Genomic DNA, 15,356 nt, shown 5'->3' on the forward strand with positions numbered 1-15,356 from the left:
AGCTAAAGCCCCAGGAGTTTCTGTAGGGTCTAACTGGGCCCGTAAAGGTCCCTTCTGCTTTCTTCCAACTGAACCTGAGACCATGCCTGGGGTCAGACATGCCCTAGATTTCTCTGCGGCCAGAGGGAGTAACACCGGGTCAGGCTCTGCCAGGGTGGAGTGGTCAGCAGGTTTGGCAAACACACTGAGAGTCGGGTTTCTCCAGGAAGGTGAGGGTGAGGGTCAATGGGATTTCATGGCTGTATCCCCAGTTCCCAGAAAATAAACAACAGCTGGTTTGAAATTATAGTTCTGGGCTTATTAATGCCTGGGGGTTTTCAGAGCAGGAAAGAATGTCCAACGAAAATGTGACTAAGAATCCTGCATATGATAAATTCTCAGGGGTGGTGCCTGGGTAGGTGACCAGAAAAGGTTGCTCCAACAGGGAGTATGAGCTGCAGCCCCAGCCATGGCCCAGAGTGGGGTTTGGGCTGATTCTGGCCTGAAGCTTCTATGGTCTCAATGGTCTCTTACAGGTACAGGCCAAAACATATGGATTCGGGAGTGAGTAGGATCTGGGTTCAAATCCCAGCTTTGTGCTTACAAACGATAAAAATGGGGTAACAGTAGTATCTACCTATAAGGACAAGAAATAAAGATCCTGGCAGATGTTACATTTCCATCCAGTGGTGGCCCTTCTTATTAGACTCTCCATGGTGCCATTGGAGATATGGAGGCAGATTGGAGAGAGGGGAATCTCTGCAACAGGGAAATGTTTTTCTTTTAAGATTCAATGTAAAATCTTTGTTTTCTAGAAATTCAAGAGCCACAACATACAACTGTGTGATTAGCTCTCGGCTCGGAAGAAAGACATATAAAGAACAGTATGCCTTTATCTACAAGTAAGTATCATCTATGCTTCCTGGAACATGGTTCATGTATAAATGATGGCTATGAATTTAATCAAAATGCATACCTTTTCTTCAAAATGAAACTTTGATCTCTAACCAGTTCTCAATATCAATAAAAGTAATTGCCGTCGAAATTGGGACTGGTGCAAAGTATTAACTCTTCAAACTAGAAAACACGAGCAGCTTCCTAACACCTAATTTGTTGGTCAACCCAGTGGCTGCCTGGTCAAGGGGTTCAGGATTTCTTTCTTCTTCGTAGTCAAGTCCTGGTCTAGGGATGGAAACCTGAGTTGCCCAGCACAGCTGACTCCAGAACTTCATATTCTCACCTTCCTACTAGTAATTTGTTCTAAGTCTGAACATTAACTGTGGGTGCCCCAGATACTTAGTATTGCTCAGCTCTTTGGCTCCCAAAGGACCCTGGCCATTGAGAAGAGTTGACTGAGCCTTGTTCTGAAGATCCTTTCCAGCTCTCGAACCCACTTGGGAGGCTAATGAAGCCGTGGGAACCTACATAATTGCTTCTTGAAAGAAGTAAGAAGACAGCTGACTCAGCTGGGTGGACTTCCTTTTTCTCCTCTAGGGAAAAGCTGGTGACTGTGAAGGAAAACTACCTCTACCATGACCTTCAGGATGGAGACACAGATGTCTTTTCCAGGGAGCCCTTTGTGGTCTGGTTCCAGTCACCCCAAACCGGTGAGACCCACACACCTCTCTTGCCCATGATCTCCCCAGAGCAAGTAGGCAACAGCCCTAAGTGTGAGCTGTGACCCTGGAGTTCATGCAGCATCTTTGGGGAGGCTTTAGGCTCGATGGAGAAGGCCATTAAGAACTTCTAATACCTGGCCCTAGCTGGTTTGGCGCAGTGGATAGAGCATCAGCCTACAAACTGAAGGGTCCCGGTTTCGATTCCGGTCAAGGGCACATGCTGGGGTTATTGTTTCAATCCCCAGTAAGGGGCATGCAGGAGGCCACCGATCAATGATTCTCTGTCATCATTGATGTTTATATCTCTCTCTCCCTCTCCCTTCCTCTCTGAAATTAATATATATATGAACTTCTAATGACTGTAGAAGATGCAGTATAGTTTGATGGTACCAGGCTGGCTTCTCAGAATGCCATGATTCAAGAACTCCCCAGCCTGGAGCCCACCTTCTGGAATCAATGATAACTCCACTGCCTTTGGAGCATTTAGGCTGATAGGAATTATTTACCTTAATTCCACAGTCCCAACCAAGTACAACCATTTCTTCGTTTAAAAAAAATCCCAGTGATGGCCAGCAAAGTTGAACTCCTCAACCTAGGTTCTCCCTCTAGTAACTACATAGAAGTCTCCTCCGCAGAAATCCAAACGATTGCAGCCGGAACTTGAACAACAATAGTACTTGTATTAGCGACTAACCATTGTTGATCACTGATTAGTGCCAGGCTCCTAGACTCCTTGAAACGAACTAGGATTGTCTCCACTTCAAAAAGATGGAGTCACTGAGCCAAGTTCACCCAGCACCTATTGAAGTAGAGGAGCCAGGGTTGCGACCCAAGCCACCATCTCAGGAGCTCATGCTCTTACCCACTATGTGACACTCAAGGGAAGTCAAGAATAAGTTTGGTTTGCCATTTGGAGCTGTATAGAAGCAACTATATTTTCAGTACCTACTATGTGCCAGGCACTCTCCCAGGTGCCAGACAAGATAGACAAGGTCCCTGCTCTCGTGAAGTTATATTTTAGTAGAGGAGACAGATAATGACCAAGCAAATATATCCAGAGCTATAGGTGAGTATACCTATAACTACAAATATAAACACCCTGCACTAGTTCTGCCCTGGTCAATGACCTCAGAGTCAGAGTGCTGACCAACATAGGAGAATGGGGAGGGAATCCCCAGGAGGGAAAAAGAGGATGTGGGGCTATTGAGGGCAAGAAGTGTCCTTAGAGAGCACGTGCAATAGTCCTTTGTCACGCTCATGATTCACATTTAGCTGAACGGAGCGGTGTTCAGAGCACACCTCGCCCCCTTGCTGACTACATTTTCTCCTAGTGAGTCCTTTGTGAATTGCTAACAAACCTGCCTGTATTGAGCTTCCAACTTCCACTCTTCTCTACCCCTTTCTCTCTCCTTGGGAAGGTACCTCAGCCATGTCCTGTTTAGTTTTCTCTCTTGTTCGAGAGAAGCTCCTTATGTCCTCTCTATCTGGGATGAAAGATGAAGGAGTTAGCTATTCATATATCTTCTAATTCATTCATTCAGCCAGTCAGTCCATCAACAAACATTCTGAGCACCTCCCACGTGCCAGGCACGATGCTAGATACTGGAGCCAAGAGGGCGAGCGGGACAGATAAGCCTGCCCTCACAGCCCTGGTTCCAGTGGCCAAACATAGAAGTAAAGCAAGTAAGTTCAGAGCATGAAGGAAGTGAGCCAGACGTATTGCCTAGCAGGGTGAGGGGCCCACCTTCGAGGGGGGTGGGACCAGGGAAGGCCCTGGGAGTGACATTAGGCTGTGACCTGAAGAAATCAGTCAGAGAGGACTGGCAGATGGCAGAGGGAGGGCAGAGTGAGCACACATGTTCAGAGGTGGGAAAGGGCTTGGGGTGCGCAGGGGGGACCACCAAGAGGATGGGGGTGCAGTGGAGGTGTGAGGAGGAGAGTGGGAGATGAGGCTGCTGGATCCGTGTCCTGGAGACAGGCTGCCAGGTCCTGGCTCCCCACTGTGTGACCACCAACAGCACCCAGCTCCCAAGTAGGAGTGGGGACCCAGGCACGGATGAGGGGAGCCGGAGGACTAGGCGTTCAGAGCACAGCAGCTGCTACCGGCAAGTGGGCATGGCGTGGTTCCGAGGCCGCCCACATGCCCTCCCTCGGGCCTCTCCGTTGGGCCCGGTTTTTAGACACTTCACAAACATACGCTTTATTTTTTAAATAACATTTTTGGGCTTTTTTTTTCCTGATTGCAAAGGGTGTATAAACTGACGCGCTTTGGTTTTTTTTTCATTAGAAAAAAACTTCTTAGTACAAAAGCCAGCCTATTATTTAAAAAAAAAAAGAAGATACAGTTTTTAAAAAAATGAGAAAGTAGAAACACCCACAGTGCCAGCAAAGAACACGGTCTCCCAGCTTTCTCTCAGCCGCGAAGGGCGAGTGGGAGAAGAGAGCTCTCATGTACAGAAAACAGCCGCCTCGTGATCCTAAGATCATGCACCTTCAGCCGCGGGCGGGACCCCCAGGAAGTGGGGGCCCAGGGGCAGGGAGCGCGCCTTCCGGGAGGACAGCCGTTTCCCTCAGCCCTGGAACTGGAAGGGCAACCGCGTGACCTCTGCTCCTTCCTGCCCCCCAGCTGTCAAGGACTTCGTGATTGTCCCGCTGCACACCACGCCCGAGGCGTCCGTGAAGGAGATCGATGAGCTGGTGGATGTCTACGAGTACGTGAAGCGCCGTTGGAAGAAGGCAGAGGTGACGACCCTCCGTGTTTGTTGGCTTCCCCGCTGGCAGGGGCGGAATCTGGTCCCCGAGAGGGAGGAGTGACTCCCCGGGCGGGTGAGGGGCTCAGAGCCTGTGCAGACCACCCCGTCGAAGCCTCACTGTGGGCCTTTCCTCAGCCCTAAATCTCCTTCTTGCGAAATCTGCCCGGTGCCACTGGGTGGGTCTGGGGTGCTCACACCTGCTCCACTCACATGGCTGCGAACATTCACTGAGGGACTAGCCGGTGCCGGGCCCTGTGCTGCGGCTGGACATGGACCGGTGTACTGCATCCTCCCAGTGACCCCACGAGGTCGCAACCTTTATCATCCTCACTTTGCAGGTGAGAACAGTGACACACAGAGGTCGGCAGTCTTTCTGGTGCAAGTGACAGGATCTCAAACTGGCAGAAGCCATTTATTGGTTCTTGTAACTAAAATGTCCAGGAGTGGCTCAGGCACCGCTGGTCCAGGGCTCCGCAGGATAACCAGGGCTTGGCTTGTTTCTGTCCACCCTTGGCCCCCCATTCCTCTGGTGGGGGGGGGGCCCTCCAGGCTTAGGCTGGCTCCCCTCTGGGACGGCAAGATGGCCACCAGCAGCTTCTAGACCAAATGACAAATTTCCTCTCCCACCATGCAGCAAATACCCTGCGAGTGAGTCTTATTGGCTCTGATTGGGTCACATGTCCAGCCCTGAACCCATCACTGTGACCAGGGGGTTGAGAGGCTCTGACCGGCTAACTCTGTGTCAGCTCCACCCTGACCTCAGGGGCTGAGGGGAGGAGGGTTGCTACTCTCATAGCAGGACAACACGTTGCCCTCAATTATTTCCTCACATGGGAAACCGGGAGGCCACCACCTGTGGCTGGGAGGTCTGCGGAAGAGCTTGGCAAATATGGAAGTGCTCGAGAGGGCTCTTCCGAACTCTTCTTCCCTCCTTTCGGGATGTGACCCCATTGGTCCTGTCCTCCTTCTCAGTTCCACTGCTGAAAGTGCAAATGAGTCAAGTGTGGCCCAGAGCTGGGCATGGAGAACACAGGGGGTGTCTTTCATTGCTTCTTTGTAAAGAGCAGGTCAAGAGAAAGACTCACTCATTCAACAAGAATGTATTGAGCATCTGTTAAGTGTTGGGTATTAGGGAGGTATCAGTGGCACAAAAATGAAGAGGAGAAATTCGTGCTGAAAAAACCTTCAGTGAGGCAGATTGGGGTTCAGTTCTTGGTTTCACCCCTTGAACCTCCCAGTTGAGTGGTGTAGAGCAGGCCTTCTATCCTGTTTCCACAGGGGCTAAAGGCCCTTCTACCTCCGAGTGTTTGTGAGATTGAAATGAAACTTCAGGAAAACACTTAATGCTGGATTTGGCGCACAGAGAATGCTCGGTGAATCGTGCCTTTATTAATAGAAGCTGGTAGTCACTAGGGTTAAGGATGACATCCTGTCCTCAACTGTGCCCATCAGTCACAGGGAAAACCATGATCAGAGGTCAAAATAAGATGTTTTTGAATAAAACTCTAAAGTCAGCAACAGCCCCACACAATAGCACAAACAAGGAAATCTGGCACTTCCTCAGGATTGGGGAAAATCAAAATCCTGTCCCAAGAGCCCTCCACGGAAAAACACTTCCAAGATAGAATGTTTCTGTTGGTGACCTAAGGTTCTTCCCACTTCCCCCATAGACAACATTTCCACAGGAATAAGTTTCCAACTTCAGGACAATAGGAGGGAGAGAGCCATGCCCAAGCTGTCAAATACACCACCCAAGTTCGTTTTTCCTGCTTGGAAACAAAAGGCATTGCTTCATTCATATGTTTGAGCCAGAGAAAAAAGATTCGAGGGAATCAATTAGCAGCCTTCTTTCATCCCCACCTAACCCTGCATGAATTATAGAGACATGGTGACTCAGAACAGGAGGGAGCAGCTACAGCAAACACCCCCTCCCTGTTAAGAACACCCTCCCTTGTACACACCTGCCTGTCAAATACTCATCAAAACTGTGACTCAGTTTCATTAATTTATTTTTTTAATGACAATTCATTAGTTATGATCCCATGGGGATCAGGGAACCAGGAGCAGCCTGGCTTAGTGGTTCTGGCTCCTGCTTTCTCTGGGGGGGCACCGTCAGACGTCAGCTGGGATTTCAGTCTCTGAAGGCTGGTTTGGGGCTGGACGATTCACTCCACGCTGGCTCACTTGCATGGCTAGCAGATTGGTGCTGCCTGGAGACCTCATCCCTCTCCCTGTGGGTCTCTCCATGTAGATTGGGCTTTCTCACATGATGGTGTCTGGGGCTCCTGGGGGGGAAGAGGGGGTGCCCTTTCCACACCTCTCCCCTTTGACTCTGGAAGTTGCTTGCTCCCTCCTCCCTCTGGGCTTACAGTCCCCTCTGTGACTCAGTTTTAAACTGTGGCCTCTTCTTGTAAAAAGCAAAAAGAAATTAAGAAAGACCCTATTTTAGTTTGCCAGGGCTGCCATAGCAACGTACCAAAGACTGGGTGGCTTGAACAACACAAATTTATTTCCTCACAGTCTGGAGGCTAGATGATCAAGATCAAGGTGTCAGCAGGCTGGTTCCTCCGGAGGCCTCTCCCTTTCTAATCTTCTCACCAGTCATACTGGATTAGGGTCCACCCATATAGTCTCATTTTAACTTAATTACCTCTCTAAAGGTCCTCTCTCCAAATAATGTCCCATTCTAAGATACTGGGCTTAGGACTTCAAAACACGAATTTGGGAGGGACACAATTCACCCCGTCATTTGCTGAGCACGGAGGACGGAGTCATTGCTGGCAGTGCCGAGTGACAGAGCTTGGCCACAAAGCTGATCCGGCGACTGATGCTCCAAATCATGTCTTTCAGAATTTCATTTTCATGGGCGACTTCAATGCCGACTGCAACTATGTCCCCAAGAAGGCCTGGAGCAGCATCCGCCTGAGGACCGACAGCAAGTTCGTTTGGCTGATCGGGGACCAAGAGGACACTACTGTCAAGACGAGCACCAACTGTGCATATGACAGGTGGGAGACAGCTGCGGACCCAATACCCAGGCAGGGCTTATATGCATTAGAAAAGGCGCCCCCCTCTGGTCAGATGAGGCATTTGGCTTGGAGAGCAGAGTCACATTTCAGGCCTCTCCACCTAGAGCAGTGGTTCTCGACCTTCCGAATGCCGAGACCCTTTAATACAGTTCCTCATGTTGTGGTGACCCCCAACCATAAAATTATTTTCGTTGCTACTTCATAACTGTAATTTTGCTACTGTTATGAATCGTCATGTAAATATCTGATATGCAGGATGTATTTTCATTGTTACAAATTGAACATAATTAAAGCATAGTGATTAATCACAAAAACAATATGTAATTATATATGTGTTTTCCGATGGTCTTAGGCAACCCCTGTGAAAGGGTCGTTCGACCCCCAAAGGGGTCGCGACCCACAGGTTGGCGACCCACAGGTTGAGAACCGCTGACCTAGAGCTTTGCACAGCCTACAAACTGCATGAACTGGGCACCGTAGTTCAGCAGTAGCCACCATGGGCTTCGGTGTCAGATAGGCCTGGGTTCAAACCCTCACTCTGCCACTTAATATGTCTGTGACTAAGAGATATGTGTCTTTGTTTTCTCACCTATAAAATGGAGATTATAGTACTACCTCATTCATGGACACAGGACGAGAATGAAATGCAGTAACAGATGTAAATCTGATAACACAAAGCCTGCCATATAAGCACTCAATACCTTCGTTGCTGTTAATTATTCCATCACAAAGACATGTCGAAGTTTACTCATCCAACCTCTTATCATTAGGCATTAGGATTGGGCATTAGGTTATCATATTATTCAGGGTCAGTTATTTAAACATTTCTGATTCTATATGTACTTTATGCATATATTTATGACTGCCTTAAGGTAAAACCCTAAAACATGAGAGAAGTTAGAGCAAGGAAGTGTTTACACTTCTAAAGCTTTCGCTGCACCTTCCAAAATGAAAATGCATACATTTAAATAACTGCGTGCCCTTGTATGTGTAAAATCTCTCTGGGGATGTTCCATCAGCTTTCACCTTTGCTCCTTAAGGCGGGAGGGAGGCGGTGAGAATGCCTGAAGCCTGTGAATGCTCGTGACCTGGCCTCCCACAGCAGAGACCGCAGGCAGGGAATCCCCTAGGAGCCCTGGTCCCACGCTGGCTTCCGTTCCCAGGGCTCAGCCTGTTACGGAGAAAGCATGCGATGGCCACCTGCGAGTCCACACTTGCTCTCACTTCTCTCGTTCTGAGGTCTGGCTTTCGTTTTCACCCCATGACCGCCTTTGTTCCTCTCGGAGCTCTCAGGGCTGGTGTGTCTAGTGCAGAAGTCGTCACTCCAGCCCTGGGAGGTGGAAGCAGCCCTCGCACTGGGGGAGCAGAGTCAAGGTGGGAGGCCCCGGGAGACTGAGCTCTCTTCCCCTCCCTCCATTTTGAGGGGCTGCCAGCAAGGGACGTGCCAGTCGTGTGGCCTTGGGAACATCAAGTCCCTTCTGTGGCCCCATTCTTCTCCCCAGCAAATGAGAGGGAGGTGATGGAAAATGTCGAAGCAGAAGAACAGTGAATCACAGGGAAAGACGTTCACAGCAGATTAGCTGCGGTGGGGAACAGGTGAAAAACGGTGTTCCCTGGGACCCCGGTGTAACACACATGCATGCCAAAGGATGGCAGGATGACGTGTGATTTTCCCCCTTTTTATTACATTTATTGGGGTGACACTGGTTAATAAAAGCATAGAGGTTTTAGTGCACCATCTGTATACTGTATTGTATGTTCACCACCCCACGTCAAGTCTATGTTTTCCTTAACAGCATGTATCTTTGGTGGTTTTGTAAAAGGCATATAAATATTTTTGTTTTGACTCAATGCGAGTCTTTGTTCTGTGTTCAGATATCTCTTGAACACCTCCCAGGCGCTGGGCTGGCCTCGGAAGAGCTTAACAGGATCAGCCGGCCCACCTGTGCACATACCTACGAGTAGAAGTCAGAAATGGGGGAGCCTTAACTATGTCCCGTTTTACTCCCTGGGTTGGAAAGGATGGCTTTCAGAAATCTCCACCTGCATGTGAAGAGTTTACTTGTGGATAGAGTTCAAAGTTAACCAGGTGATGGCGTTAGCCAACACAGGGAACCAGTCAGCCCTTTGGAGTCAGGGAAAGCTCGGGATGGTCATGAACCAGCAGTTGGACTCATCTTGTCAGTCTTTAGTCGGCCTGTCAGGGCCACGCAGACCCCAAGTGCATCACCCCACCTGGTATCCATTAGAGTTCATGTTTCCCAAACTCAGTTAACTATCATGTACCCATTGGTTTTTCTCCATATTTGTCTTTAAATACATTTGTTTCTTACTGAAATAAATTAATTTTAAAGAAATGTTATAATACCAAGGTAAGAAACCGGCGTCATTTGCCCTAAGTCGAAAATAACTGTACAAATAATTCCAGTGAAAACTGAACAACGCAAATTCTGCTTAATTCTCTTGCCTCTTTACTGCTTGCAGCCTGCTCTCTCTTGGTCAAAGTGGAAGCTTAGGGAGTATTAAAGACAAGCCAGCACCTTTCTCCATAATCAAATCAGGAAAAGTGAAAAATAATTGCAAAGGAAATGATATCTTAGAATGCACGATACTGCTATGTAGTGTCCATGTATCATATAAAGTCTTCTCTCTCATCACCAGGGCTACCTGTCCACACAGGGAGAGACTGTCCTGGTGCCCACAGGGCCACAGAGGAGCTAATCCTATTTCCCACTGTCCTGAGGGTCACAGGCTAAAACCAGGGGTGGACTTTGAGCACCGCATGACAGGTCCAGGCTGCTCAGTCAACTTCAGATGTCAAACATGGACCTTGGTTTGATCTCAGAAATCAGCGGTGGATTAACATGACTGTCTTCCCTCCTCTTCTGTAGGATCGTGCTGAGAGGACAAGCGATCGTCAACTCCGTTGTGCCCAAGTCAAGCAGCATCTTTGACTTCCAGAAAGCGTACGGGTTAACTGAAGAGGAGGTATGGCTGCCACCTTGTCTTTCTAAGCCACTGTCCTGGGCAGATGGGTTGGTGTCATCATTGAGGCCAAACTAGAGACCTAACATTGGGCCATTGGACCTTGAGTCTCAATGCCTATGGTTCTGTGATTTGAGGACCTGCCTAGGCTTCTAATTGATCTGGTCCAGGGACGATGCTCATCAGGGTTTGTGCTGTTGGGTGACTGTGGGCATTCCACCTTCTCTCCTGGAGCCTGAATTTGCTCATCACAAACGTAAGAGTGCCTCCTCATTCTCAGATGTCTCTCCCTTTCATCCTTACAGGCCCTGGAGGTCAGTGACCACTTTCCAGTTGAATTCAAACTACAATCTTCAAAGGTCTCCACCAACAGGAAAAGATCTTCCTCTTCAAAGAAGAGAACCAGGGCCCGCCGCACCTAGATCCAAGGGCACCATTTTCTTAACCATTTCTTGCCTCTAAACAAACAGCTCTAACAGCATGAACTGCCCCCTGCAGCCAAGAAACAAGACTGGCCCGCTGCCCTCATTTTTCAACTTGGATTTAATCCGACTTAACCCGAATTGGGAGGAGACTCTTCCATTATCCCCCGTGGCTGGTACCTCCCCGGAACTGCCCAAGAGGAAACGGGGCTTTTGCAGCCAAAAGGAGGGTTTTCACGCCCTGAGCGAGAGCCCTGCCCCCGCATGGCCACTGCCCAGGCTGGCCCTGGAGAGGCTGCTGCAGGAGGAAGAACATCCGTTTTCAGTCTCACGAGGGACCCTGTTCCACCAGAAATGACCAGAAATGCCAAGGCCCCACCTGCACCCCATGACTCGGGCAATTCACTGGGGAATCTGGCCACCATCACATCTCACAGGGATCGGGGATGAAGGCTTCTCCCACCTGGCCTTCCTGCCTCTGAACTGTCCTCCAACTCAGCCAGCCCAGGGACCACCAGTGTCCTCCTTTGAACTTTCATTCTGACCACAGGCCACCTCGTTCTCACCACCATTTGGAGAGAGCCAGAGGTTTTGGACACCGCGAAGGCCTCTGTATCGGCTGTGCCGTGTCAGACTCCCCTCCGTCCCACCTGGCACTTGGCGCCCAGCAGGGCCGCCTCTTCCCTGTGCCCATGTGCCCTGTCCCATCCCAGAGCCGGGGCGAGGTGCCCGGCCCATGTCTGCTGCCTCCCTCTTGTAACGTTCCCCACATTGCACTTGTCACCAAGGCCACTATTGGGGCTTCTTGGGGGACCCAGTGGATCAAAGGCCCAGGTGGCTGGCAGAGACTCGAGGATTTTATCATATTTCTGCAACCAAAGAGCTGCAGGGGGGCCCAGCAGCGGGGCACACGCTACCTGCGTCCTGTACGGTGACCGCTTTTGCTGTTTTTCCTTACATTGTCTCCTTGTTCAAGCAGTTTGTGAACATGACTAACGACAGGAGCAGCACCAGAGGAAAAGCAGCGACAAAGGATGCCGCCCCCATCCCTCCATCCCCCGCTTCCTGTCTCAGAAGCAACCCCTCTTCCCAGCTATGCATTCTGCCAGAGTCTGTACATAAACGAGCACAAATGTAACCTTGGAAAATACAGAGGAAAGCACGCTATCGACATGGTCCCACTCTGCTCATTTCCCTTAAAATATCAGGGACCATGTGGCTTCTTATATAAGAAACTGACCACAAGCTTGATTTTCGAAATTTGGTAACAACCGAGAGAATGAAATCAAAAGGCCCTGCTTAAGCGGGGAAAACCATTTCTCCAAACATCCAACTAACCTCAGAGGTCTCGCTGGCGTGGGCAGGGGATGTGGTGAGGTTGTCAGGCTTCTGTCGCCCCCTCTTCTGAGAAGGGCCGCCCCAGAAAACGTCCAGTTTCCGAGGTCCAAACGGTCAAGCCGGCACTTCACAAATGAACTTATTTCGCAGGAGAGAGCGTCCTTGTGCCCACGGGCCAGTGTCGTGGCTGGGACGGGAGTCCTGTGCTGGTGGGTGTGGGGGGAGGGGGCAGGGGAAGAGGACCAGACCCTAAGAGAGGGTGCCCGAGGCCCTGACCTGGCCCCCCAACCCTGCGGCCTCCTCGGTGATGAGCCATCCCTCCGTCCCTCCGTCCCTCTGTCCCTCTGTCCCTCTGTCCCTGCACAGTGCAGATTACAGGAGCCATGGCATCTGCCAGCTCTCAGTTCAGGCAAACTGCTGGGCACGGGGGCGGGGGGGTGGGGGGAGGCACAGAGTGGGGCTTCTCACTGGCCACAGCCTGAAGCAGCTGCAGACCCCCCCGCCCCCCTTGCCCTGGGTCACCTGCCTGGATGGCGCTCCCATGGCCCTTTGGGGAGCGCGCCTGGTCGTAGGCACTCTCTCAGCACCAGCTTCGCTCACAGGGTTGGAAACTGTGCGCACCTGTTACCAGGGAATCCCCAGCCCCGCCCCGAGCCGGCCCACTTAACAAGCCCCGGTGGCTGCAGGCCAGGCCTTTCGTTCATGAATTATCTACTGAGGACCAGGTTTTAAACTCACTCTCCGAGCCCTGCTTAGCGAGAGGAGGCACAGCCTGTGGAGGGCCAGGCCCACTCTGGAGCCATCCTGGCTGTGGGACACTGAGCAGGTCGCGTACCTTCCGTTTCCTGAAGCGCCAAATGGGGTTAATGAGAGAATCGGCCGCACAGGTGACGTTTAAACACGATAATGCAGGTAAAACGCCACGTGCTCGACACCAGTCAGCCCTCCACAGACGGAGCTGGGTTTTCATGCACAGGACTCGCTCCGTGGAAGGGTGGCCACTTTAAGTTTGGATGCATGTGGCTCTCATCTAATGATTGGGAATGAGTTCTCACCACCCACTTCTTCATCGTTCTCCTCAGCAAGTATTTGGGCAAGTGAACCCCGAGAAACGGAGATGCCCCTGCTTCCAGCCCTTGTTGTTTTCTCTTCCTCATCAGCACCCCTTCCCTGCCTCCCCTGCCCTCGCCCTTCATCCTGTCCCTGTGGGTGGGGTGAAGGGGCGGCTCCAAGCCAGCAGCTCCTGTCCCTTGGGCTGGAGAAGGATGTGAAGGCAGCTCCACACCCGGAGAGGGGAGTGACCCCCACATCCTCTCCCCAGCCAGGTGGGCGTGGGGAGGGCAGAGCCAGGAGAGGGGTCACACCTGCATCACATCAGAGCTTCCACCCATCTGGTCCTGAAGGCGGAGGTCACAGGTCGTGGCTGGGACGGGAGGTCACAGAGTCTTAGCCACAGTCACGTCTTGAAGGAGAGTGGGTCACCCGGGCCTCAGGACCCGGCCCCAGCAGCTCCAAGCCTTAGCGTTCAGAGAAGCTACTGAAATGAAGTGACACTAAGGGAATTTAAGGGAACAAGGATGTGTACACACACACAGACACACACACACACTCAAGGGTCGGCCCAGCTGGCACATATTCCCCAGGTGTCCCAGGTTCGGGCTGATTGGAGTAAGCCCACGTTCCTACCTCTGTGAGTTCCCTGATGGCAGGAGAAAATACGTATTTGTCATTTGTAAAAATTCCTCCTGACCCACTTTGCTTTAGGAAACTCTATTTCCCCTATCAAATACCCGGGATGATTTATTTCATTTTTCTGACTTATTTATTTTGAGATTTCTGCTTGAGAAATGTTAGTAGTTTCATAGAAGCTAGAGTTGAAAATATCTTTAAAGATAGTAATAATGATAAATAATGATAATAATAACTGCCATTGGCCAAGGTTTGCTCTGTGCCAGGCTGTGCTCTAAGAAGGCACAGCAGTAAACACTATCTCACTAAATTCCAACCACAGCACTGAAAAGGTGGGCTTTGTTGTCTCCATTTTATGGATGAGGAAACCGAGGCCCAGAGAAGTTAAACAACTTGCCCACGGTCACACCGCTGGTGAGTGGAGCCCAGGGCGACTCCTCTATGAGGCATCGTAGGGGTAGGGTCTAGGGCCCATGAGACTTTTAGGGCTATGGAAGTGTTTTAATTTCTTTGAGAATAAGAAGGAAAAAATAAAATTTTAGGTTGAAGAAAATTTTAATGTATAGTATTAATATATTTTTCTTTAAATCAATGTAGTTGTAACATATAATTCATTTTTAATATTGTTTTTATTGGTTTTAGAGAGAGAGGAAGGTAGAGAGAGAGAGAGATAGAAACATCCATCGGCTGACTCCTGCACCTTCCCTAATGGGGATCAAGCCCACAACCCAGGCACCCGCCCCGACCGGGACCGGGACCTCTTGGTTCATGGATCAACACCCAACCACTAAGCCGCACTGGCCCCATGTAAAATATAACTCTTATTACTTTTTTTAATGTAAGAAGGGACTCATGAAGTCACAGGTGCCTAAGACCCACAAAAATCATAATGTGCCCTAGTGGAGTCAGAAGTCAAATCAGGTCAGCCTGCCTGCAAAGTGCACATTTTCACTAGTCTGGTATCACCCCATGTGACAGCTCAGGACGGGAAGGCCAAGGCTACACAGCAGAGCAGGCAGAGCCCAGTGGAGAATGCGGTTCCCCGGTCCAACCACCATACCCGGCAGACAGACAGCACCACCTGGTGGTATTTTGGGTAACTTCCCTTTAGTGAAAGGAGGAACCTAGAGAGGGTGCAGGTTCAAACACCCGCTGAAAGCAGCTGCCAGCCAGTCTGCCCTTGGGCTTCCCTCTCAGCAGTGGATAACCAAGCAATGGAGCCACCTCCACAGGCTCTGGTTAGGTTATCATCGGAGTTCACACATCACCCCTACACACACACATACACACACGCGCACACTCACACACACACACATACACACACATGCACACTCACACACACACTCACATACTCACACACACATGCACACACACACTCACACACACACTCTCACACACACACACACACACACACACAGGCTTCTCCCTGGGGGACAAAATATCCCTCAGTTTGCAAAGTGCTTAGATCAAATAGGGATGCCATGTGAGCCAATTTGTAATTTTCTAGTAGTCACATTAAAATAAACAAAAAAACAAGTAAAA

General features: G+C 50.2%; 1 protein-coding gene across 1 annotated transcript in view; it reads left to right on the forward strand.

Moving 5' to 3' along the window:
- The window catches only part of DNASE1L3 (deoxyribonuclease 1 like 3), a 41,778-nt gene extending 29,820 nt beyond the window's left edge, over positions 1-11,958 (forward strand). Inside the window, exons 4-9 of the mRNA XM_006101498.3 lie at positions 795-881; positions 1,474-1,586; positions 4,225-4,340; positions 7,202-7,359; positions 10,272-10,368; positions 10,671-11,958. Coding sequence (XP_006101560.1) covers positions 795-881; positions 1,474-1,586; positions 4,225-4,340; positions 7,202-7,359; positions 10,272-10,368; positions 10,671-10,787 — 688 coding nt within the window. The 3' untranslated portion in view covers positions 10,788-11,958. The remainder of the gene's footprint in view (positions 1-794; positions 882-1,473; positions 1,587-4,224; positions 4,341-7,201; positions 7,360-10,271; positions 10,369-10,670) is intronic.
- Positions 11,959-15,356: the final 3,398 nt, after the last annotated feature.

The sequence above is a fragment of the Myotis lucifugus genome, unplaced genomic scaffold (genome assembly GCF_000147115.1).
Source record: "Myotis lucifugus unplaced genomic scaffold, Myoluc2.0 scaffold_366, whole genome shotgun sequence".
Lineage (NCBI taxonomy): Eukaryota > Metazoa > Chordata > Mammalia > Chiroptera > Vespertilionidae > Myotis > Myotis lucifugus.